At 40.5% G+C, this 26487-nt stretch overlaps 1 protein-coding gene across 3 annotated transcripts in view; it reads left to right on the top strand.

Annotated features, from left to right (window-relative positions):
* ZDHHC13 (zinc finger DHHC-type palmitoyltransferase 13) overlaps positions 1-24822 on the top strand; it is a 52372-nt gene extending 27550 nt beyond the window's left edge. For all 3 annotated transcript variants that reach the window (XM_040255681.1, XM_040255682.1, XM_040255683.1), the window contains 9 exons: positions 1727-1860; positions 5254-5354; positions 10340-10464; positions 11536-11598; positions 12304-12397; positions 14101-14184; positions 18541-18698; positions 21833-21930; positions 24208-24822. In XM_040255681.1, the coding sequence (XP_040111615.1) occupies positions 1727-1860; positions 5254-5354; positions 10340-10464; positions 11536-11598; positions 12304-12397; positions 14101-14184; positions 18541-18698; positions 21833-21930; positions 24208-24346 (996 nt within the window). In that variant the 3' untranslated portion in view covers positions 24347-24822. The remainder of the gene's footprint in view (positions 1-1726; positions 1861-5253; positions 5355-10339; positions 10465-11535; positions 11599-12303; positions 12398-14100; positions 14185-18540; positions 18699-21832; positions 21931-24207) is intronic.
* Positions 24823-26487: the final 1665 nt, after the last annotated feature.

Genomic DNA, 26487 nt, shown 5'->3' with positions numbered 1-26487 from the left:
TTCTAAGTTTACCTTTAAAAAAACAACCCTAGACTTGCTCATTTTGTGTTATCATGCAAATTAGAATTGGAAGCATATTAAAGACTTCCTATCATTTGAAATTGACTTCCCTGGTAGCATCTGCCCGCAATGTGAGAGACCTGGGTTCAATCCCTGGGTTGGGAAGATCCCCTGGAGAAAGAAATGGCAACCTACTCCAGTATTCTTGCCTGGAGAATCCCATGGACAGCAGAGCCTGGTGGGCTACAGTCCACGGTGTCGCAAAGAATCGGACAATCATTTGAAATTAGCCATCCTCAGAATGTGGTTTAGAGGAGTAAAGATTGTAGAAGATGAGTTCAGTTCAGTTCAGTTGCTCAGTCGTGTCCAACTCTTTGCGACCCCATGAATCACAGCACGCCAGGCCTCCCTGTCCATCACCAACTCCCGGAGTTCATTCAGACTCACGTCCATCGAGTCAGTGCTGCCATCCAGCCATCTCATCCTCTGTCATCCCCTTCTCCTCCTGCCCCCAATCCCTCCCAGCATCAGAGTCTTTTCCAATGACTCAACTCTTCACATGAGGTTGCCAAAGTACTGGAGTTTCAGCTTTAGCATCATTCCTTCCAAAGAAATCCCAGGGCTGATCTCCTTCAGAATGGACTGGTTGGATCTCCTTGCAGTCCAAGGGACTCTCAAGTCTTCTCCAACACCACAGTTCAAAAGCATCAATTCTTCGGCGCTCAGCCTTCTTCACAGTCCAACTCTCACATCCATACAAAGGTCATGCATACTGGAGTTAAGGGACCACATTGCATGTAGCATCCAGCTTTAATACAGACAGCCACAGTGTTGCTTCCTTCTTTTAACTTTGTGGAATAAACTCCTATTATTAGCATCCAAGGATGTGTTTCAGACTTTGGCCTCCATGTGACATATGACACTGAGAACTGCTCTCTTCTTGCAAGTCCCTTCCCTGGCTTGACTGGAACACTGCTTCTGGTCCTCATCCTGCCTTTCTGGTCATACCGGTCACACTTCCTTACTTGCCTTTTGGGACTTAGCTTTTTTCCCCTTGAGTGTTCCTGTTGCCCAAGCTTCTGCCCTATTCACCTGCACACAGTCCTCAGGATGCTTTTCATTCTTGTCTTTCCAGTCGGTGTACTAATTAAAGACTAAGTTTTGACCTGTGTGGTAGATCTGCTTTTCTGACTGAGTCCTGACTATCTCCTAGATGTCTGTAATTCCACATGCCCTAATTGAAAGTCATCTTTTCTGCAGACTTGTTCCTTCTGACCTTCTTTATTAGGGCATGGCACCATGCAGTGCCCATATTGGAACTCTTGTACTTTCTTCGTTGAAGCTTGGGTATATTGATTTTTTGTGTGATCTTTTTGTCCTGTTTTATGCCTTCTGACATATAATACTGTTTGAAAGAAGTTATTTTTTTAAATGTCAGCTATCACTAACACGTTTCTAGAAGATTAACATTTCTTGGAGTGGAATATAGCAAAACTAAATATGTTTAAACAACATTTTATTAATGCAAGATTTAAAAGATTGCTTTCAGGATTTGTAATTTCTTAAAGTTCAGATTTATCTATCAGCAATTTTGAAGAAAAACTGTGTTGTGCTGTTGTATTAACTTACTATATATTTAGGAAATAGTTTTACTTTTGAACTAACTATTATTAGGTGCTTAGGAGGTAAAATCCATTAAGTTCTAAAATTCTGAATCTCTTAATAGGTCTTCCTGCTGCTGCTACTTTCTGTGATTACCATGTGGGCTGTTGGATACATATTGGACTTCGATTCAGATTCTTGGCTTTTAAAAGGATTTCTTTTAATAATATTGTTTTTTCTGATGTCTTTGTTTCCAAGGTATGTATTAGTCTTTGCAAAGCTGGTTATTGCATTTCCAATTTGAGTACTCTTTTTTTTTCTTTACTGTTATTAGCTGGAGCCACAGATTTTTATTGAGCTCTGAATGTTACTTATCACACAGAATGATCCTTAAGGTGGGAGGGCAGGGCTTTGGTGGTATATGATTTGACTGAAAGCAAATTGGTCAATCCAATAATTTAATTACATTGACAATTGGTAGAAAATAAATATCCTAGCTCACTTTTTTTTCCTGGGCCCTTTTTGAATTGTTAATGAATAATGAGAAGATTTTTGTAACTGTTTTGCATCTTGAAGCATTTTTGCCCATTTTTCAGAAATTGATTTTTTCTATTCTAAATCTAAATTCATTTTAAGCTAGTTTTTAGCTCATAATGTTTTTTAGGTAAGAAACAACCTAAGTAAATCATAGGAAGTTATAAAATAGTAACTGTGGTATAGTTTTATTTTTAATAAAATATTCATACATTATATATATACACACACATATATTTTATATATTTACATATTTATATGTAATACATATATATATATATGTATATACATTGTATACAATGTATATTGTATATATGTATACAATATACATATATACATTATATGTGTGTATACACACACACACACACACACATACACACACACACATATGTAGTCACTAGTTAAGAGTCAGATTGCCTGGGTTCAAGTCACGCTTTATTACATGACAGTCTGACCTTGAGCAAGTTGGTTTACCTCTCTGTGACTCGATTTCTTCATCTCTAAGATGAGGATGATATTTATGACAATGCCTGCCTTGTGGTTAGTAGAAATATAATGGTTAAAACCATGACTGATGCCCAGTACTCAGTAATCAGTACCCAGCGCTACTTTTCGTCTTCCTTTCCCAGAAGAGCGGCATCCAGTTTCTACATGAATAATGGGTCCCATCCTGGGATCACTGGCCCCAGCTGTTCTTTGCTACCCCTCACCCTCAACACCCAGCACCCTCCCAGGCCCTCCCTGCCCTGTCCCCCTTGGTCTGCTCACGCCCTCTCCTCCGCTGGCTCCTTTGGTCAGGCCGCCTCACTGATCTCCTGACTCCAGCTGTTACGCCGCTGTAGTTCCTCCTCACTCAGCAATCAAGGGTGGGCTTTAAAAAAGCAAGCCAGTTTCTGTCTTCTCTCCCTGCATAGAGCCCTCCCGTGGCTTCTCCTTGTCCTCAGAATGACTTCCAGACTCCTTGCCAGTGAGGTGCTGTGTAATCACCCCTTCCCCTCTGGCATTATCTCCTACTTTCAGTGCCCTGCAGCCTTCTTTCTGTTTCTAGAACATATGAAGCTCATATCCACCTGGGGCCTTGGCTCTTGCTTGTGTGTCTGTCTGTACCGTGTTGTTACGTAGCGGGAGACGTCTCATGGACCTCAGTTCCCTGCATCCCCCCCTCAGCCAAGCCATGTCTGACTGGCTCTGCTGTATCCTCCCCTTGTATTTGCTTCATGGAACTTAATTACTGTTTCCTGGAATGTAAGGCCCATATAAGCAGGACACGTGTCTCTCCTGTCAAATGTTTTCAGTCACTGAAGGAAAGGAAAATGTAACAATGATGATCTGTAAGAGAATCTAAAAGAAAATGCGTGTTGCTGTCTGCAGGGTGTGATTATGAGTGTTCCTATGTCCTTTGTCTGCTTACCAGCATTTTGTGGAGTAAGCATGAGTTGCTTTTGTTATTTAAAAAAAAAAAAGCATTAGTGGAATATTACCACTTAGTCATTCAAGAGCAGGACAGTAGGCTGGAAATGAATTTAAAAGCTCAAATTTCTGAAAAATAGTAAAATGCCTGAAATTGCCTGCTATGCAGAAAATTTGTAAGTTAGAGATATTTATATTCATTTTCCACTAATTGGGTTGACTTGGTTTTCAAATAAATTTTAAGCCAAATTGCAATCACTTTTTTTCTTTTTTCCAGAGAGAAAGCAAAGGCTGGCACAATATCTACTTATCTAGGATAGGAACATTTGAGATTTTGTTTTAATAAAAACTCATGTTATAAAAAACTTATATGGAAACTTTGTGAGTTGAGGGCTTCATATGCTAGGCTTAGCATATGGACGCTGTTCAAATGGGAGACAAATGCATATGGTAGCTTTGTCCATACTCCAGTCCTCTCCAGTACTCTTGCCTGGAGAATCCCAGGTACGGGGGAGCCTGGTGGGCTGCCGTCTATGGGGTCGCACAGAGTCGAATACGACTAAAGCGACTTAGCAGCAGCAGCAGCAGCAGCAGCAGCTTTGTCCATTCTACTTTTATTTCTTCCACTCTTCAGAGTCCCAATTTCACGGAGTAAGCAGCTATAAAATTCCACTATTACTAGGCTCCACAGGAGGTTGTTTGTTGATCCAGGCTACTGTGTGATACCTGTCAGGAGTAGACAGGTCGTAGTAGCAGGCGGTTACAAATAAGATAGCTCACTGCACCACTTAATTAGGTCAAATAAATTTTCTGCAGACAAGCCATGCCATGAAGGTTATGTGGGCTCCAGTTGGCCTATTCTGGCACCATATTGGGGGCCTGAGGTTTGGGATCTTTATACTTGTTGCCAAGTGTTATTTCATCATAGTTGTGCTTAGGATCTTGATAGCTTTTTAAAAACCCTTTAATATGTGTGTTCAATCATTGTTGTTTTATGATATGAATTTAAAAATAGATCTAGGTAAACTATATTCATGCATGATTTACTGTATTGAGTATTTAATGTAAAAGATTTTTTTTTCTTTTGAAACTATAATAGTAAACATTTGAGTAAGTTTTATGTGGACTTCCATGTTGCTTGTGATCCAAGCAAGATGGCTGGGGTTTGATGACGAGAGCCACCCATAACCTGTATGTATCTTTTTTTGTTACATGTCTGCTTCACAAGCTGATTGTAGGATAAAAATGCTCAAGGTTGTGTGCCTCTGTGTGTTTCAAAAATACACTGCCATCTTCGCATTTATGCGAAGATGACTCTCCAGGGATTTAAATTTCTGCATTTTGAAAATATAACGTGTATTTGAAAATACAACATGCCAAAAATACAAATATGTGTTTCAATAGAAATGAAAAAGATTAATTGAAAATATAACATTATTGGGAGTGAAATAACATGTAGGTTCGTTACAGGAACTTACTTTGAGAGTCCCATTGTTTCAGTTTTCCCACACATACAATGAAGCGATGCTGGTGCCTAGCTCTTACCACATGGAAGGTGGCATATAGCACTTGGTGAAAGCTGCTGCTGTTATCTGAGGTCGTCTTTATTTTCACTGTTATTATTATTTAAGGGAATTTAGAACTAAGATGAATATGATTCATACTTACTCTCACTAATACCTTATGTTTATACTTTTTTTCTTTTAGGTTCTTGCTCGGGTATAAGAGCCTTATATACTTACCAACAGTCTTTCTGCTGAGCTCCATTTTTTGGATGTTTATGACTTGGTTCATCTTATTCTTTCCTGATATCCTTCAAGTTTACATTTAAATGCATATCTCATTTAGCTTTTAAAAATAACTAAAATTTAGATACTAGATGAGATCCAGGGAATGCAAATCAAATTTATATTAATTTAATGGTCCTGATTGACGGTGTTTAATGTTGGAAATCTACTGAATTCTGGACATGATCTCAGGGTACACTATGGAAACAGCAGGTGTTTAATATTAATTACACATAGGAAGGAAACAGTTTAACAATATATTAAAACAGTAAATGAACTGTGAATTATTTAGATCCATAAAAATTACTGTGTTGCCTTGAGGTTCTCTTTAAGGTCAGATGGTTCTTTTAACTTGGTCAGCAGTTATAGTGATTAATAAATCTGGATACCAAGATTACCTGTATAGGTGGAATACTGAAGGAAATGTGCCCTCCTCGGCAGGGGCAGTGCAGTGTTATTATCCAAGGCAGTGATTTTCAGTGCACAGTAAAAATAAATCTGCGTTGCCACCCAAAATATATGTGAGACAAAAACACATCCTAATATGTGCTTTACTCTAACATTTTTTTTTATTCTATTTCCTTTTTATTCTATTTCCTTTTTAAAAAATGCAAGTCATAGGCCACTTAAATCTTTCATGACCTACTAGTGGATGGCAACTTGTAGTTTAAAAAAACAACTCATCCAGGGGATTGGTTTATCACTTGAGGAGCAGGGCCCAGGCCAAAACCAGTCACCTGAAAGTGAGGATAGGGGTTACTTCTTAGTTTATAGCTATTTATAGCTCCCATTAGGAAGGATGCGTTTTCTCCAGTTTTCAGAGTTCCCACCTCTTTCTAGGCTCCTTTCTCTCCCTCAAAGGGCCCTGGGAAACCATTAAAAGCCTTGCTTTCCTTACAGGGCAGGAGAATGGATGTGGTGGATAGACATGTACCTTTAAGCATATTCCTTTAACTCTCTGTTATTTCTCATTCTGGGAGTGATACACTTTTAAAGAAAGAATACTGCTTATAAGAGAGATGCATTCACTCAGTTTATTGTTTCATCGGAATAAATGTAAAGTGAGAGAGGCATATGAATTCTGAGTGCATTTATCACCATTATAGCATGTTTTTACTTTAGTGATGCTCTTTATTTCTGAGCGTTATCTCTAGTACTTTTCAGATTCCTTTAAATAAATGGCACAGTATACCATGGGGGTCATTTTGACTTTTCAAAAGATTTTATTGCATTAACTTTCATCTCAGTTATTGATTTGAGGGCAGCTTTTTAAGCACTGGCCTTATGACCACCACTTAATAAAGGCTTGGGTGATATTATGTGATACAAAAATTATTTATCACTTATAGAAGTCCCAAGGCTAGTAAATGTTTTGGTAATTGACGTAGTACTGAAAGGGCTGACTGATATTTTTATTTACCAATTCATACACAGTGGAGTAAACAGTTTTAAAATTGTGTTTCTTGATGACTTTTTAAAATGTGGGTAACTCATGCTCTTTTAGATTTTGCACCAAAAAAAGTGTGGTTTTTACATTGAATTATTTCAAATTTTCAGTGTCAATATTAACAAAAATGTTATTCCACCATAGTTTGAAAGCCTTGATTACAGAAGTATTTAGTTAGTATTCAGCTGAGTTTACTGTACTTCAATATTTGTGAAGATGTCATAATATGAGAAGGACTGATTTGATTTCCATAGCTGGACAGAATCTTAAAAGATGTTGGAGTTGACAGGAAGGTATTTTACTGACATGTACAGCATGAAACCAGTTCTAATAAGCACCCAGGCTGCTGCTGGTGGGTCCAGGTCAGTCAGTAGGTGGCGCCATCAGATCAGTGTTTTCCAAGCTGAGTGCTAAGTGTTATCTGAACTGCCTTGGGTGTGCACTGAGGTGCTGCCCTGGAAAGACCCATCCTGAGGGTGTAGACTAGTTGTGTTGCCAGGTCTGGATTGCATGGGGCCTCCACTCCCACAGCCGCTTTGCCCATCATGGGGAGAGGGCCTGGAAACATTGTGGAAGGAATGTGGTCTTTGGAATCAGAGAGAATGAATTGGAGTTCTGGCCTTTTTTTTTTTTTTTTTACTGGTTATTATGTGAAGTGAAGTGAAAGTTGTTCAGTTGTGTCTGACTTTTTGGGACCCCATAGACTGTAGCCCACCAGGCTCCTCTGTCCATGAAATTCTCCAGGCCAGACTACTGAAAGGTGTTGCCATTCCCTTCTCCCGGGGATCTTCCCAACCCAGGGATCGAACCCAGGTCTCCCACATTGCAGGCGGATTCTTTACCTGCTGAGCCGTGGTACCATTGGGCAAATAATTTCACTGAATATCAGTTTTCCTAAATTAGGGATAACAGTACCAAGTTCATCAGGTGCCTGCAAGTATTACTATGTTAGGATGTCTGTAAAATGCTGACCATAGTCCCCATTCTGTAAATAATACCTATTATTTTATTATTATCAATTACTCTTATGAACAAAATCTGTGTGGAAGGTTATATGTTGGAATTTTAAGAGCAGCTCTAGGTTAGCTCTTGAGATGAACACTTTCTTTTAGTGCCTTTTGTGTGTACAGCAAGTGATATGTGGCTTTTATGAGGCAGGTTTGAGAGAAGGAGAGAAGGCCTTACTGATGAGCTTGGAAGTAAGATTAAGATTCAGCAAAGAGATGGTGAACCACTGAACAAGACGTTTGGGATTCCAGCTATAGCTGAGTTAAGTTTAAGAGGAATAAATATGTGAAGTCCTAATACTGAGTTTCAGACAATCAGCATGATACAAGTACACATCGTGGTGAGAGTGACACAGCTTCAAGTCAAATGAAAAAGAACCAGGAGCTTTGACCAGAAGCCTGGTATGTGTAGTGATGCGGCTTTCAAGGAAACCAGTGTATTGTAGTATTAGGATGTGCGTGTCCAGGCAAAAGACATCAGCATCTCTCTGTCTACTGCATTGGTCAGGACACACCTGAGATGTGTTTGCTCTTTTTCAAATTCTGTTCTTTCGAAAAGAGACAGTGGCTAACAGAGGAACATATGCAGGAAAGCGTGTTGTACAACCAGTGATATTGCTGCTTATCCTGGAGGTGTAAGCTCTGCCTTCCAATTTCAAGTGCCTGAAAGTCTGTCATTTGGAAGACAGTGCATTGTACAGAATCAGCACTCAATAAAAATGTTGGAAGCAGCTCCTGTAGCATCTGCCTATAGGGCAACTATAGTGTAGATATAAAGGAGCTAAAGAATGAAAACCAGTTAATCCAAGTTATAAAATGGCAGATCTCAGATCCATGTTGAGAAATATTTTAGCTGCAAAAGGGTCACAGGCTAACTGGGGAGGTTAAATTGTTTACAGATAACTATAATCCAGGGCTGAGTGCCATAGAATTAACATTCTTGGGTTCAGGGAAGGGAGAGAATCCTTTTCCACAGGGAAAGACCTCAAGGGAAAGGAGGGCTGTAAGTTAGGTCTTGAAGGCAGTTAGAACCTGGACATCCTAAAAGTATGATTTTAGAAGTAGATGGGGAAAGTGGGGAACACTTGAGAGCAGTGAACCATACAAAACAAGGGCATGGGAACAAGGAATGCTTGGCTTTTATGTGAGGTAATATAGTGAAGGGATCCGTTCATTTGGAAGGAGAGAATCTATCAATTACTGCAGGACTTGTTTTAAAGATTATTCAGAACAGGAGCCCTAAATTTGTTCCACTCAGTATGGGAGATTATCCTGTGATTCAGTTGGAGGTTTTTGAGACTGTGTTGTGTATGTTGATCAGGATTTTAGGGGAATGCAATTTCAATTTCATACAGCGCTTTTTTTGGGGGGCGGGGTGGGATCCTGTGTCTTTCATAAAGCCAGGCCCGACTGCAGATAAACCAATAAGCTAAACCAGCAAGATCCATTCCTGCCTACCGGAACCAGATGTGGTTCTGCTGTTTTTTTGTGGATAAGAGCAGTGCTTCTCAAACTATAATGTGCATGTGCATCCCCTAGGGATCTTGGTAAATTCCAGAGTCTGCTTCTGCAGGTCTGGGGTGAGATCTGGAGCTCTACCCTTCTAATAAGCTCCCAGGTAAAGCCATTGCTGTGGGTCCAGGGACCACACTTTGAATAGCAAGAGTTTAGTTTGTTCTATGGCTACATTTTTCCACTCTGAAGTTTAGCACCAAGCAGCTAGGCAACACCTCCGAAGGCAGATGCAGTTACTGTGTCAATATAATGATTTTAATTGGACGAGGAGAACTGGTTTACTGCTGGCTTATTGGTCCATTATTGCACATTCATTTGTCCTTCCCTGGAGCAAAATTTTCCTTTTTGATACAAAGGATTTGAACCACTTTAAAAGCACTTCAAAGTGGGTAATGTCTATCTTTGAAACACTTTATCTTAACTTACCCATAATATCTGCCTTTCCAAATAGTATCTAATTCGTAATCACTTTGCAAGGAGAGCAGTTTCTTTGTTTCTGAATTAACTCAGCCTGATACAACTACGAGAATTACGTTACTAAACTTCCATGTAAGAAATGTTTGCTAGCATTAATCTAATATATAGGGAAATATTTTTAATTAGAATCTCTGAATTCAGTGATTTGTTTCTTTGAATAGTTTTGTTAAAATTTGTTAGGTGATCAGAAAATACTATTTTAGATACACACAAGAGAGGCACAATTACACCATTAGATATTAATTTGTTTGGATCTGGAAGCTTTTTCAGTATTTAGGAGGTTCTTCATATACCACAACTATTCCTCTCAGTCTTTTATATGAGTTTCAACTAATGAGAAGAGATAATTATTAGCCAGCTATGAGCAAATTCCTCTAGGAGTAGAACATAGGGTGGGACCAGGTTTTAGGGTTAGTCTACGTAGCAGTGTGTGTATGTAGGAAAGGCAAGGGTAGAGTGCAGAGTAAAGAGACTCTTAAGCACCAGTGATGAAATGTGCCTACATCATAATTAGGCTGTTCTTACTAGAAGTCTGATATGTTCCTTAACTTGGCTTTCACATGTAGCAGGCACCCCTTTGTATTTCGTTTTCATTATCAGCATAGTAGCCTTCCTCTATTTTTTCTACAAGACTTGGACAACTGATCCAGGGTTCACTAAGGCTTCAGAAGAAGAAAAGAAAATGGTGAGCTTTCTCTGTAATGTTACTGACTTGTTTTATAGAAGGGCATGGTAAACTATGTCGGTTTTTTGGGGGACTGCATCTCTAGTGCCTGGCAACTAATCAGTCTGTTAGTCACCTCAGTCGTGACAAACTCTTTGTGACCCCGTGGACTGTTGCCCGCCAGGCTCCTCTGCCCATGGAATTCTCCAGGCAAGAATACTGGAGTGAATTGTCATTCCCTTCCCTAGGGGATCTTTCCAACCCGAGGATTGAACCCGAGTCTCCTCATTACAGCCGAATTCTTTACCATCCGAGCCCCAGGGAAGCCTGGCACATAATAGGTGCAGCGTAAATGTGGAATAATTAAATCAGCAAACAGATTTCTTCACTGTCATTTATTTATATGAAAGTTTAAAAAGTGTTTTTATTTTCCATTACAGTAATATACCACCAAGACTTTTTCAGATATAATTTCTGTCAGTAGATATGAGCTCCTGCTTCTTTATAATAATACTTCAGTAATGATCATACAGCTTAAATTCCCTTATGAAATATATAGAGAGTATCTAGGACGAGGCCAAGGGGAGTCCTACTTACTGGCTGAGGAGATGCCCTTTCTTGTCCTCAGACTGAAACTGTCAGGAGTCACGGTGTGTCTCCCATTGCTCGTGAATGTTAGAAGTTGGGGAGATTGTTATTTTCTCTGTTATCTAAAGCCAGTATTCCTGAAAGCCTGCCTTTGGAACGTATAACCATCAATTCTGATGCGTAGGTGGTTTTTGTTCCTTTTTTATGAGTGTATAATGTATGTGTTTATTTTTCTCTAGCATATTATAACTGAGAGATCATTGCCATTCATGGAATACAGGGAGGGGGTGCAATTTTTGTGCATTCTAATTTATTGACTGTGGTTGAAAATGCAGCCTTGAAAAGTCACATATTTCAGGCACAGAATGATATGGTGGCAGGTCTTCTAAATTGCTTTTCTAGCTATTGCAGTTTGGAGAGAGAACTGTGAGAATGGTATATAACCATGCATCATCCATTTCCCCAGTAAAAAGCAAACGTAAGGTCAAACTTAATGTCTTTCAGAGTATCATCACCCTTGCAGAGACCGGCTGTCTGGACTTCAGAACATTTTGTACATCCTGTCTTGTGAGTGAATCTTTTCCTTTATAATTCTTTTCCCATAGTAAAAGCAAATTCTTTGTTACAATGCTCATGTATGCATTTTTCACATCTTCTGGTATATTTATATACCTTTCTTTTTACCAGGTATAAAATTGTTTTTTTTTTAAATTTTACATTGCTGTCAGAACAATTTTCTGCCTTGAACATATGAGAGAATGATGTTTATACTCTCTTGAAGTTGCCTGTGGTTGAATCTCTTCATGTGTTTGGTTTGCTTTTTCCTGCCATGAAGCATATGTTAGAGCTAACTTGGAGTCTCAGGGTCATGGTAACCCTAGAAACCACCTAGTGAAACCTTTGATTTAGCAACTGAGGATTCATGGCCTGAAGAGAAGTAACTTTCCCCAGATTACTGACAGAGCCAGAAGTGTAACTCGTGTTCGCTGTTTCTTCGGCCGATACTCATCCTGCTGTGTGGCGCTGCCGCATTTCCCCTTCATCAGTGTCAGTAGGCTCTGGACTCCAAATCCCCCTTATTCATGGCCTAATTAAAGTAGACGCCTGGAAGTAAGAGTAACAAGGCCTTGCAGAGCCTAAGTGAACTGATGATCAATATAGGATTATTTGTGCCCGTGTGTCTTTATAATTTAAAAATAAGAGTTTGCTTTTGATTTGTTGCCACTTGGGGATTCTGATGTCTGCTTTTCGCTCTCTTAATTGCCGCCTTAGATAAGGAAGCCATTAAGATCACTCCACTGCCACATGTGCAACTCGTGTGTGGCTCGGTACGATCAACACTGCCTGTGGACTGGACGGTGCATAGGTGAGAGTCACGCCTCCATCTGAAGTTCAGCTCTCTCTTCATTAGTGACTCTAAGCATCTGTAGCTTTTGCTTGTCAGAGACCAGCTCTGTGGTCTTAATACTTTCGGAACACTGACTGTTGAGGTTGATAATCATTTTAAAGCACCTTTATAGATAGTATCCTATTTTATCATGAGAGGTTGGTATTACTATCTTCATTTTAGAGTTGGAAAAAATACTAAAGGTCAGTCAAATTATTTGCTTGAGTTCACTTTAGTAGTATCAGGTTTCCATTCCAGATAGCATGTTCTTTCCATAATTTGTGTCTTATCCTTTTTATTCACCTTTTCTCCTTGCCTCCCAGGCTCAAGTAGGCACCAGAGCCAGAGATGGCAGAGGTCTGGGGTCTGTCTTCCCTGGGAGGATTCACTGTCCTGATCTGCAGCCCTGGGTTTCCTCTGAGCCATCACAGTAAAAGGCAGGGCTTTATTATGAGGAACTTCAGAGTCTCATGAGTCTTCAAGGGGAGGCTATGCTTGTAGAAACTTGATGAACAAAAGGCACCTTTCTGTGGTGCATTGTGCTTTTTCTACTATCGGGAAGATCCCCTGGAGAAGGAAATGGCAACCTACTCCAGTATTCTTACCTGGAGAATCCCATGGACAGAGCCTGGTGGGGTACAGCCCATGGGGTCACAAAGAGTCAGACATGACTGAATGACTTAACACTTCTGTGAGCTTTTGTGTCTACAGTACAGGTAAAGAGATCATTCCTGTGTTCCCAGGCTTTGTGGACCCCATCCCACCATAGGGATGAGATGAATGGCATTAATGACAGGCAGCTTTGAATGGCAGTGGGAGAACAATGGTATAAGCCCACATATTTTTATCACACCACGTTTGCGTAGTGTTTTCATTTACATCATCCTCTTTGGTTGCCACAGGCTTGTGAAGTAGACAGAAGAGATATTTTCCTCATGTTACGAGAACACTGAATCAGAAGTTAAATGACCTGCGTACCTGTAGTCACACAGCTTGTCATTTGTAGATCAGGGTCTCCTGATTCCAGTGGGTGTTGTTCCTTCTGCTGGGCTTTGGGAAGCTGAGAACATGACGGTGGCCAAGGAGCTTTGTGTCATTAGCGTCAAAATGCGGCCGTTTCCAGCATGGGGAGGGGCAGCACGTGCAACAGTGGGGCTTGGACACCTGGCACCTTTGCCCTTCCCTGCTTCTGTAGACCTGTCTCAGGTACCGCAGGTTGCCCCTCTTCTGCGGTATCCAGCTCCGTGCAAGATATCTGTTGCCCCTGTTTGTTTTCTGGGTTCCCTTGATTGAGTCAGTCCTTGGTGTCCAGAAGTCACACTTGTATAAACTCATTCCGTGGAAGGAAGGAAGAGACACGGTATGATTTGCCCACTCATCTCCCTCCAGCACTGTAGAGGCCATCCTAGGGCTGTTTAGGATTTACATAGTAAGCTTTGTTCTCTCCAAAAAAAAGTGTTTTCTTTTAGTAATGAATAAATATTAGTTCAGTTGATGTGGACATTTGAACAGGGCATATCAAAGCTGTTTGGTTTGGGTTTAATGGCATTTAAAAGCAAAACAACAGCTTAGTTCTTTTTTACTTTAGTGAAAGCTTTTGACAGGAAATTGTTTAATAAGTCCTTGTTTGGAAAATCATTGTAAGAAAGTGTTAAATATGTTGTTTTTCTTTCTTGATGTAGGTTTTGGGAACCATCACTATTACATATTCTTCTTATTTTTCCTTTCCATCGTGTGTGACTGGTTTATATATGAATCTTTCATCTGTAAGTATACATTTTTCTTATAGCAGACTTCCCCACACTTGATACACTGTTTCTTGTAAACTCTTTTATAATCACATTGTGGCTGGATGACTATAAACCATACCCTAATAAAAGTGAAATGAATGCCGTTAAGACTCTCTCAGCATCGGGAAGCTGTAAGAAATGCTAGGAGAGGTTAGTTGTCAGTAGTTTGGAAGAGATTGAACTCTGAAGTAACCTTGATAAGTTTGAGACGTGGTCAAAAATAGACTCATATAAGTGCAGATTTATCCCTCAGTGAGATGAGTAAAAATCAGTTGCTCAAGTACAAAGCAAGGGGAAGTGATAAGTACATAAAATAGGGGGCAAAAGCTGGTGGTCAAGAGGTTGAGGGAGCGGGGTGGAGGTGGTCATAGTGCTTAAGGCACAGAACTCTGAAAGCTTGTACCATTTGATAAACATCAAGTCAGGACTTAGAACTGATGGGAAAACAGTGACAGTGATTGAAAGGTTGAAAATAATAACTTGGAAGAAAACAGCAGATCACTTATTCTGCTTCTCTGAGAAAGGAAAACAACTTTTCAGTAGCTGTGCAGGAGGTTGTCAGTGGCTGGCAGGGGTAGGGGGACTCATGTAGGGAGTGACGTCCAGCTGTTCCAAGGTGATCGAGTAAGAACAGGGTTTAAATTGAAGCAAGAAGGATTTTGGTTAGCTCTTAAGAATTGCATGCCTGTGCTTTTCAGACCTAGGAATAGGCTACCTAACTGGAAAAACTTACAGAGCTTATAGTTTATTTTGACTTTATTGGTTTAACTGTTTATCATTTATTTATTCTGAAGGTTTTAGGAGCATTTGGTTCTAGAGGCAGAGGCTTTACTGCTGATCTGTTTCCATGCACACTCCTGTTATATTCATGCTCAAGTCTTGGATTTTGCCAGTGGAATACAAGTCTATTGCTTGAGCTAAAATGTGGAATGATTGTAGCAGACGTGGAAAATTTATTCCTACATTTTTTCTTTTCCTCTTTAGCATCCCAAGTCCCACCACTCCTTACTCCCCCCACCCCACTCACCAGCCGGCTTTCTCTAGGTTAAATTTTGTTTCATTTTTGAAAGGTAATTTTCCCCATGCTGTCCGCAGCCTCTCGAATCTCCTTCCAGAAACATCCAGGATCACAGGTTGTTGGTTGTTGTTCAGTCGCTCAGTCGTGTCAGTTGTTTGCGACCCCATGAACTGCAGCACACCAGGCTTCCCTGTCCTTCACTATCTCCCGGAGTTTGCTCAAATTCATGTCTGTTGAGTCAGTGATGTTACCTAAGGATCTGATCCTCTGCAACCCCCTTTTCCTTTTCCCCTCAGTCTTTCCCAGCATCAGGGTCTTTTCCAGTGAGTCAGTTCTTCACATCATGTGGCCAGAGTATTGGAGCTTCCTCTTCAGCATCAGTCCTTCTAATGAATATTCAGGGTTGATTTCCTTTAGGATGGACCAGTTTGATCTCCTTGCAGTCCAGAGGACTCTCAAGAGTCCCTTTTGTTTTGTTTAGAGATTGTTAATTGATATTCATGAAATGGCCTGTTTTTAGCCCTGCCATAGGCATGGAGAGGACCTCAGTTACCTTGACAGCCCTGTTTCTACCAGACACCTTTGGTGTCTCTGATCACTAGGGAATGCTTTTGGAGCTTAGCGTAACCGCCACCATCTCAAATGGAGCTGAGTCAGAAGGTTGTGATCCCTGATCTCAATTCTTGTCAAAGACCATCAGTAATCCTGAGCACTGAAATTTTAAAACTGCTTAGATTATTATGTCCTGTGGAATAAGAAATCAAAGATTTTTTTTTTTAAAAATGCTTCTTTCTATTGAAAGAGCTGCCCTTTTAAAGGCCTGAAAATAAAGCATATTCCTGGAAAACCTTTTGAAGCTGGGCCCCTGGACCAGCTTGTCCCTTGGACTTGATCCTCAGGGAGAGGAGCCAGATTTTACGCCACTCTTGTCTCCCCACACTCTCTCTTGTCACTAAAAATAGTCACCTTTGTGCGGTGGCTGTGTCCAGCATAAGACTGTATTGATAAGGACAGAAGTAATTTTCCATCACATTCATTCTTTCCAAGTTGCTTTCTTATTACATGCATTTGGTTCTTCCCTCCTCTTTGTCTTTATTCTCTGGCTCCAAAGCAATTTTTGTATTACGTTTTTTGTTTCTTAGAAACAGTCCCACCTTACATTCACTAACAGCTGTGTAGACTAGCTGAACATGTTTTGTTACTTTAATTTATTGTTTGCTATTTTGTGACGGCCACAGTATTTCTTTACACTGAACAAGAACATCATGTCCGTTTATCATTACTTCACAGAAGTCAAAAGTGAATTTTCACTCCATTTTTCTAACAAGGCCTCATTGCCATCCCACCTTCCTTATTATCAACACTGCTGATGCTAGAACACTGCTGTGTACCCTCCTCCTCGTGGGATCCAGTTCTAGCTACTCTGGCTTTGAGCAGCCTCTGTGCATTTCCCCTTTTGTGAGGTCTGTTTTCAGGGTGGATGGTAAGTCACTCAAAGTGTCAACATCCTTCCTACAAGCTACAGGACAAAGATTTTTAGATCATTGTTAGAACATCATAACTGTCAAAGCTATTAAAGATGAAAATGATTGATCTGGAGCACAAGTTCCCTGTTATTAGCCAGTGGCCACCTGATAAAAATGTATTATTAGTACACATTAAAGTGTTGTATTGCATAACATAATGTATGTGGCCATTTGCAGCCATATCTTCGATAAATCTGAAATCAGTCCGGTGAAAGTTCGTGTTTGAAGTCATGCAGTGTTATCAAAAAAATTCCCAGAAGGGAGCAGTAGACGTTTAGAAGCAGAAAGAAAGTAGCTATTCTTTCCCACTCAGCAGCTGTTTCCTAAGCCTGCTGTTGGAAATTATATATATATATTTTTTGTCATATCAGGTGTGTATGTGGAATGCATCTTTGTTTGCTGCCCTAATGAGCAGCTTTAAAGAGAGTGTAATTTGCCTTAAAGTTTTCTTACCTTGATTGTTGCTCTGTGATGATTGCCCTTAGAATGTTTCTGGCATATATTCATGAAAGATTGTTGGAAATCAAATGGGACTCCGAGAAAAAAAAAAAAAAAGATTTTCAGGACTAAAATGGTCAGACAGTTGATAGTTAAGTCATGGACTAATTTCCTTTCTGTCCCAGGAGCTCTTAAGTGCTGCTTTGGGAAAATGTCTGAAACTACTTATTGAATTGTCAGAGGCATTTATAAAGCCTCAAGGTGCGCATCTATACAGTTCTTATTTCCTTGTCCTTTATGAATGCTCATGATGCCTGTTTGATGTCACTGATTTTTATATTGGGCTTCCCTGGTGGCTCAGCTGGTAAAGAATTCGCCTGCAATGTGAGAGACCTGGGTTTGATCCCTGGGTTGGGAAGATCCCCTGGAGTAGGAAATGCAGCCCACTCCAGTATTCTTGCCTGGAGAATCCCGTGGACAGAGGAGCCTGGCAGGCTACAGTCCATGGGGTTGCAGAGTTTGACGTGACTAAGTGACTTTCACTTTTGCTACCTGGAAGATCTGTTCCTTTTTTTCTGCCTATTCCTGCCTGTGTTCTCCCTACTGATATTCTTGGCTTCCTGGGTTAAGGGGTCAGTATCATGAAGACCTCACTTTGGACTCACATATGAATAGATATTCCTGCAGAGAAACTGAGCTGCAGCCATATGAATCTTGTTCTTTTTTTCCTTAGGGGTGTCTGACTCATGAGTTCTCTCACCTGGCTTTTCTCCCTCTGCGGGATTAATTATGGTCCCATTGCACAAGTACAGTCAGTAACTGCCTGCTATAGGTTGTGTTACAGTGATATCCAGGTGCTTATAGGATTTCTTGTGTCCTCAACAATAGCCTGTTGAGCTGAGCCCTTAATAAGAATTTATGTTCAGTTCTGTAATAGACCCTTGTCTTGCTGTAACACGGATAAGATAGAGAATATTCTCAGACAAATATTTATTGAATATATAATCATTCTCAGTTATCAAGTCCTTGAATAACTAACTTCTGACCAGTCTATTTTATGCTGAATATGCTTTTAGTGATGGTTTTATAAAGGTTTTGGTTTTTATTCCTTCACTGCCAACTACCAATGCAGTATTGTCATAGCCTTAACAATACCATTAAAAAAAAAAATCTTTGTTGAGCTGACATTTATTTCGAAGATAAAGTCTTTAAGTTGAGTTCTGATCTGTGCTATTATGTGTTACTTTCTCTTCTCCCTAAATAGAACTGCAGCGATTTTTATCTTCTTGAAGAATGACCACTAGCTTGTTACCATTTTAAATAATGGAGCCCTCTTTTGTGAATTCACAGATTGGTCAAATCATTGTACCACAACATTCAAAGAAGATGGACTGTGGACCTACCTCAATCAGGCTGTGACCTGCTCCCCTTGGGTCATGTATATCTTCGTGTTAGCAAGTTTTCATTTCTCATGGTCAGCGTTTTTATTAATAAATCAGCTTTTTCAGGTATTTATTTATTTTCTTATAGTGCATATACAGTAACATGTAGTGAGGTAGAAGGACTTAAATTTCAAATCAGAAGAGTTAGATTTGAGTTCTACCTCTGTCACTTACTCTGTGGGTCTGGGCATGTCATTTGACCCCTGAATTGCAGTTTCCTATAAAATGGGTGGGGGTCGGGGGGTAGTAATTGCTGTCAACTCTAACAGAATGGTTTAAAGGTTAGAGTAATAAGGTGTTAGTATAGTTGTAAGAGTTATCTAAGCTGACCTCTTTAACAGATAGAGGTCAGGGAGGTGAATTGAACTGCTCAAGATCACCCACTGAATGGCAAAAATCAGAACTTAGGTCTTCTGACAATTCCATTCAAGGGCTTTTTCCGTCATATAATTAAACTATATGGTGTGTAAAGGCATGGTATAAACTATAAAGCATTGGGCAGACGTGAGATGATTATGTTCCCTCCCTTTTCCTAGCCCTGTTTGTTATCCTTATTATTATGTGGTACTTAAGGGCATGGAAGTGGAGAAGAAATGAAAGATGCATCGCTAACCAACAGACATACACTTGCAGAGAAGGTCATGACCATAGAAAGGTCATGCTCCAGGGCAGTAGCCACCACCTTCAGCTTTCTGTGAAGCTTCTGTTCCTTCCCTGCTGCGTGCCTGCCTTTAAGAGCGTAACCTAATTCCCATTGTTGCTATGGCCTCCCTCATGGGATGGACAGCCATGATCAGTCTGAGCCAATTACTGCCAGACCTCAGATAATTAGAGCATTACTCAACAAAAGCAAAATGTATTCCATTTTTATGAGGAAGTAACCAATTCTGCAATAATAATAAAAAGTAAAGGAAGGAAAAGGGGGAAAATGCTGAAGAAAGGAATTAAGCTGATAATACTGACTGAATTGAGGTTTCTGAATATTCGTCCTAATGTCCTATCCGACATCTGTAGACTCAGGCAGTAGGAATGAATATTAGCAGGACTTCCCTGTTCGTCCAGTTTTTAAGACTCCTTGCTTCCCCTACATGGGGTGTGGGTTTGATCCCTGGTATGGGAACTAAGATCCCACATGCCATGTGGTGTGGCCAAAAAATAATTTAGAAAAAGAATGAATATTAGCATCGATGATTATTAATATTATAATAATCATTTATAATGTGTGTGCGCTCAGTCGTGTCCAACTCTTTGTGTCCCCATGGGCTGTAGCCCACCAGGTTCCTCTGTCCATGGAATTTTCTAGGCAAGAATACTGAAGTGGGTTGTCATTTCCTACTCCAGGGGATCTTCCTGACCCAGGGATCAAACCCTTGTCTCTTGCGTCTCCTGCTTTGGCAGTGGATTCTTTACCACTCACACCACCTGGAAAGCCATAATCATTTATAAGTTTGTTCTAAGAGTCCAGGAAAGGAGAAAGAAAATTAGAATTGATGTCTCAAGTCCTAGGTTCTGCCTCTAACTCCACCTCTGACTAAGTGAAGGTATTAGTCACTCAGTCGTGTCCGACTCTCTGTGACCACATGGACTGCAGCCTGTCAGTCTCCTCTGCCCATGGGATTCTCCAGGCAAGAATACTGGAGTGGGTTGCCATGCCTTTCTCCAGCAGATCTTCGCAACCCAGAGATTGAACCTGGGTCTCTTGCATTACAGGCAGATTCTTTAACATCTGAGCCACCAGGAAAGCTCAGCCATAAGCAAGGCACTCAACATCTCTTAGGCTTAGCTTTCTCATCCGTAAAATGGACACACGACTTTGGCACAGTCTTCATCTCAAATGTTGAGGAGCCCACTGACGGGAAGGCGCTTTGGAATATGTAAAGCATATATAAATAATATATATATATATAAAGTATTATTAATGCAAATGGTTATTTATATATGGTTTACGGATTCCAAAGCACTTCCGCGTCTGTGGCCTCACAAACATTTGAGATGGAGACTGTGCCAAAGCTGTGTGTCCATTTTACGGATGAGAAACCTAAGCGTAAGAGATGTTGAGTGTCTTGCTTATGGCCATAGGGCTCAGTTAGAGGCAGAACCTAAGACTTGAGACATCAGTTCTAATTTTCTTTCTTCTTTCTGGACTCTTTAAAGAAGTACAAGTATTTGAGGATATAATATCTTTGCTTTTTAAAAGAAAGTTTGTTTATACTCTCTTAAGGCCGGAAAGTAAGCTCAAAGTTTTGGATAGTTTTCAAATAGGAGAATTCAGAGTGAAGTTGTTTTCTTAATAAACAAAATAGTCCAGTTATTTGAAGTCTTTCATATCGTAAGTGCTCTGGTGAGTCATGGTTTTGACTGTAGCAAGTCAAACTGAGAGTGTGACTGCTGACAGGGACCATGGACTTTGTTCTCATGCTGACTGAGGTGTCCATCCCAGTTCTGTCATTTTCTAAGCTGTGTGGCCTTGGACCAGTTGCTTCACCTCTACCAACCTCTGCACTAGATCATTTTAAACATACTATTGCAAGTCCTTAGACAAGCTGAAGAGGGTGCTGTGATAATCTGTGTTTTACAGATAAGGAACTTGATGTTTGAGTTGTTTGAGAATTGGATAAGATATCTCAGTGAATAATATTGGTTTTAATGATTCAGGAATTTTTTTAGCTTCTTTAATTCTTACCCTTCCCCAAATTTATAGCTGTCCTTGTAAAGGACAATTTTCAAATGTCCTTCACTTCAGATTAACTTTATTTGACCCTTTTCAAAGAGATACTAAGAAGCATGCAGAGGTTGAGATAATTGTATTAATACTGACATTATGTTGCTTGATTCATCTGAAATTTGAATGCTGAATGTGTTGAGAATCTAAACGCTGCCACAAGCCACGGCCTGAATTGCTAAAGCAATCATTTCACGACTATCAGTCAATGCCCTCTGCTTTCTTGAAGGTTAATAAAAAGCAGACAATCCAAAAAAAAAAAAAAATGCCCAGCTACTAGATTTACATAGGAGAGTCTGGGTTTGAGCTATCAAGTCCTTTCCCTTACCACGATCCTTGGTTAGAAGGCTTGATGATGTTGTCTTTGGCGAAGAGCTGATTGTTTATCAGTGTCTCGTGATGCTCTGCCAAGAGTGTTGAGCCTCAGTGTGGTGGTGTGGGTTTTTTTTTTTGCATACCTTCCAATATTCTTTTTCAGATTGCTTTTCTGGGCCTGACCTCCTATGAGAGAACCAGCCTGCTGAAGCAGAGCAAGCACATGAAACAGACATTGTCCCTCAGGAGGACCCCCTACAAGTAAGTGAGACCTGTTCCTCCCTCTGGGTCTATGGAAGGTGCTGGCCTCACTGTCACCACCTGTGGCCCTGCTGCCATCCTCCCGACTGGCTTCCTGATGGAGTTGGACCTCTTCTTTCTTGGAAGCCTCAGTGATAGCAGAAGAGTGGTAAGGTCATGAGCCCCAAGGTGGTAAGAATTTGGGATTTAGTCTGCTGGACCAAGCACAAACAGTAAGTGACTTTGAAGTTTTGCCAAGCCGGGGGATCTTTTCAGTCAAGCCACATGGTCACAAGGTTGCATATTGCTGGCATGAAGTCAGTGTGAGATAACTGAGCACGTGGGTGAGAAAGCCAGCCACAGGGCTCTCTGCAGAAAGCGTTAAGATTGCGAGCTTTGCCAGGATTTTCAACCTGACTTTCTATCATCAGTAATTCTTTTAGCCCTATGGTTTAATGAGCCCACCCGTGTCAAAGAAAAGCTACTTTTTCAGGTTTGGGATATGGTCTCCTCAGAGCACCAGCTGTATAAAACCCGTCCTCTGTCAAAAATGAGTGTGTCTGTAGGAAGGCCATCCTCTTATGATGTGAATGATCGGGCTTTGAAGCTTATCTCCCTGTCACATATATCGGGATCTGGAGGCTGGGAGCACTACAGAGGTGACCCAGGGCCCTCCAGGGATTTGAACGCTTACTGCATATCTCATGAGCAGTCTATTTTAAAGCACACTCATGGTACAAGATGAAACTGTTAGGCTGTTAGACAGGGAAGTCAGAGCCCGTAATATGACTGTGATGTGTGTTTGGAGAAGAGAAATTGACTTAATTGGGAAGAGGGAGCCAAAGTGATGGAGAGCAGAGACTGGTGTTAAGCTTGTGTTGATTGCTGGAGACTGGCAGTTGTAATAAGTCCCTTTCTCAGGGATGTAACCAGAAGAATAAATATTTAGTCCACCGAAGTATGGACCTCTTTGCGATAGAGGTGTAATTTTAAGCTGAGCCTTGAAAGACATGGGGTTGGGGAGAAGGAAGGAAGGGCATTCTAAGCGCTGGAGAAGAGTCTGAATAAAGGGCCAGAGGTGAGCGAGCTGGGGCATGACGAGTAACGGCAGCATCCCTGGAGGAACTAAAGGTAAAGCCTTGGAGCCACTTTGAATCTGGCTTCCAAATGCTGCTCAACCCAAAGGTTTGTCTTATTTGTCCTCCCTAAGTTACTTTTACTCAGACAGCTCTTGAGCTGGGCCCTGTCAATCTCCAGCATGCCTTCCCGCTTCTACCCCGTCAGTTCCACGTGGGCAGCCCTCTGCCTGGGAAGCTGCCCTCTGAGCAGCCTTGGAACTCTTTCTGATGGCTCTCACTAACCAGCAGCAGCACACGCTCATCCTCATTCACAAATGTGTTCTCATGTAAGATGGGGCACATACGTAAAAATGAATATTCATGGTAACTGGAACAGATAGTAGCATTCAGGAATTTAATGGAGGAAAATAAAGATGGTAAAGATATATGCAGTCAGGATGGCTCCAAAGGTGAAGTGGGCCTTGCTCTGGGCCTTGAGAACTGGTAAGACTTAGAGGATGAGGGTGTTACCTGATACGAGATTAGTGAAATATGTGTTCCAGGGTAGTAGAATGGCCCATGCAGTTGTGATCATGGGGAAAGTAAAGCCAGGGTAGCTATCACAAAAGGTATGTTTGGAGCATCAAAACCCGAGGAGTCTTGGGGCTTTATTGTGTAGGGCTGTGAGTACAAAGATGAGGAATTTGGATTTGAGCCTCTGGGCAGAGGAATGTCTTTAAAGGGTTTTGATTGGGAGGTGAGGAGCTATGATGTATCATGTTTTTGGAGGCCCAATCTCCAGTATGTAAGACGAATTAGAAGGAATTGAGACAGAAGCATCATTTAGAGAGTTTCTTAGAAGAATCCCATCTTATTGATTGTGTGTGTGTGTGTTTCTGGCCCGTCTGGCCTTCGAGATAGTCCAGGTCTGAATTAGAGCAGTGGGAATGAAAAAACAAAAACTTAGTGGTGGTGACCGTTCCAGTAAGTGAGGATCCAAAATGAACTTAAGTTGCCAGGAATCTCAGAATAGGGATTCACGTTCAGAAATGGAGCCAGGCTTCAGTTTTTAACCAAAGGGTCCCAGATTCAAGGAACTGTCTGATTCACCTCTGGATTTCTGTGGGATCTTAGAAGGATGTGTATTGTAAATTCTCAGCGCACTTTTAGGGTTTGAGTAAATGTTTATCAAGTGCTAACAGGAAATGTAGTAAGACGCGTTCTCTTCCTTTCTTGGCAGCCTTGGGTTCACACAAAACCTCGCAGATTTCTTCCAGTGTGGCTGCTTTGGCTTGGTCAAGCCCTGTGCAGTAGACTGGACTTCACAGTACACCATGGTCTTTCACCCGGCTAAAGAGAAAGTTCTTCGCTCAGTATGAAGAAAAGCAACCCGTAACTCTCACTTTGATTTGTTTGTACTTACATCGATGCTCTGTGGTCTGCAAGTGAAATGAAGATTTAGAGTTCACCTAAGCCCAGAGGAAGGCACAGGTGGCTTTTAAAGCCATTTGGTAAAAACAGAAGTTCTCAAGAAAGCATTTACACTTTTTCAGGTTTAGTAAGACGGACTGTTCCTGAACAATCTTAGCCAATGTCTAAAAAGAACTTTTATATTTTTCACGAGAAAATGCAAGTTCCTTTTTTTTTTTTTTGGCGATAATATACACCAATTATGGAGAAAGTGTGGTATTTTCAGATACTTTATTGGCTGTTTCAAAGTAGTACTATTCTTTAAACTTGTAATTTTTGATAAATTATTTGTCTTTGTTTTATCTATAAATATGTAAAAAAATATTTAAATAGATGTAACTGTTTTGCTTTCACATGTAATAAAACAATTTTTTTGTAGCTGAGATTTAGTTTCTGAAACTTGACACTTCTTGAATCTTAAATTAAGAAAAGGTGTATTTAGGACTGAAGAAACATTCCCAGTTCCAGGAATGAGGTGAGATCATTGTTAATACAAATAAGCAAGTTTTTATTTCATTTTCTGTTTTACTTAGAAAATTGAACATAGGAAATATTAAAGACTAATTAGAATTTTTACTTAGTACTTTTAAAATATTAAATGGATGTGATTGTAAATGCTAATTTCCCCCTTCTGGAGGAAATGCTAGTTCAACTTTAATTCTTGGTATTATTTATATACATATATACACACACATACATACACACATACACACACATATGTGTACACACACACAGATATATATACATCCCTGAACATGGCACCTACCAACCCTTCCTTAGCCTCCCATTGCCCTGGAGGTAAAAGCTAAAATTCCCATCATGCCCTGCTGGCCCTGTACTGTTGCTGTTTAGTCACTAAGTCATGTCCAGCTGCTTTGTAACCCCATGGACTGTAGCCGGCCAGTCTGCTCCACCTGTGGGATTTCCCAGGCAAGAATAATGGAGTGGGCTGCCATTTCCTTCTCAAGATAGCCATGCATTTTAGAGCCTTATTTTATTTACCATCTTACTTTGGACCACACTTTGTCCTCTAACCACATAGACTTTCAGTTCCTCAGTGATCTGTTCTCATTTTTTCTACAGAGCCTTTGAGATAAGGAAAGTAAAGCCTAAAGATGTTTGCATGCTCTCCCAAGGTCACACGGATACTAAGTGGGCTACCCACTCTAGAGTGCCGGCCTCCTAGAATATCACCTGACACGTATGTGTTCAGTAAATATTTGAGTGAACTTGTTAAATGTGTTTTTTTAAAACAAGAAATGATGTGACCAGAATTGTGCTTGAAGACTGATTCTCATTTGAGAGGCAAAACCACTTTTTCAGGCTATATCCTCTCTCCATTTCTTTCCTATCAACTCCTGCCAAGTAAATATTCTCAAATTGTGATCCATAGACCATTTAGATCAGAACCACAGGGATAGGGCAGAGACCTGGAGATCACTTGTTTATAATTCAGATTCCCAGAGCCACTGTATTCTAGCATATCTAATTGATATGTAACGTGGAAAGCACATTTCATTCATTTTAAAATTACCCCACAAATATTTATGGAGCACCATGTTAGGTATTGTAGGCCAGAAAACATTTAGTTGGGCATTACTAACCTTGGCATTTACAGTCTAGAGGGGAAGTTAAGATAAATGTAGAAGATAATTCTACATTTAGAAGAATGTACATTTAGAATGTAGAAGAAAAAATGTAAGATAATGTAGAAACTACTAAAAGCCATAAGATGGATCCAAATAAAATATTGTTAGAGTTTAGAGGTTGGGGAGAGCCTCAGTGGTGTGATCAGGGAAGTGTTTATGGACGACAGGGCATTAGAAAGTATCACAGTCTTCTGTGATACTGAGTTTGAAAGTAGATAGATAGTTGGAATTGAAAGGCATTCTCATGGAAAGAACTTTGAGTAAAGACAACAGGAAACTCTGTGGTCAGCACGATGACACCCTGGGCCCACAGAGTGCTGCAAGTGGGGAACTCGGTTAATAAGTTGGAAAGGTGGACAGGAGCTGTTAGTAGATCACCAGGGGTCTTGAATGTTACTTTA

The sequence above is a fragment of the Oryx dammah genome, unplaced genomic scaffold (genome assembly GCF_014754425.2).
Source record: "Oryx dammah isolate SB20612 unplaced genomic scaffold, SCBI_Odam_1.1 HiC_scaffold_15, whole genome shotgun sequence".
NCBI lineage: Eukaryota > Metazoa > Chordata > Mammalia > Artiodactyla > Bovidae > Oryx > Oryx dammah.
The sequence above is the reverse complement of the archived record's forward strand: the minus strand, read 5'-3'. Positions and strand labels throughout refer to the sequence as shown.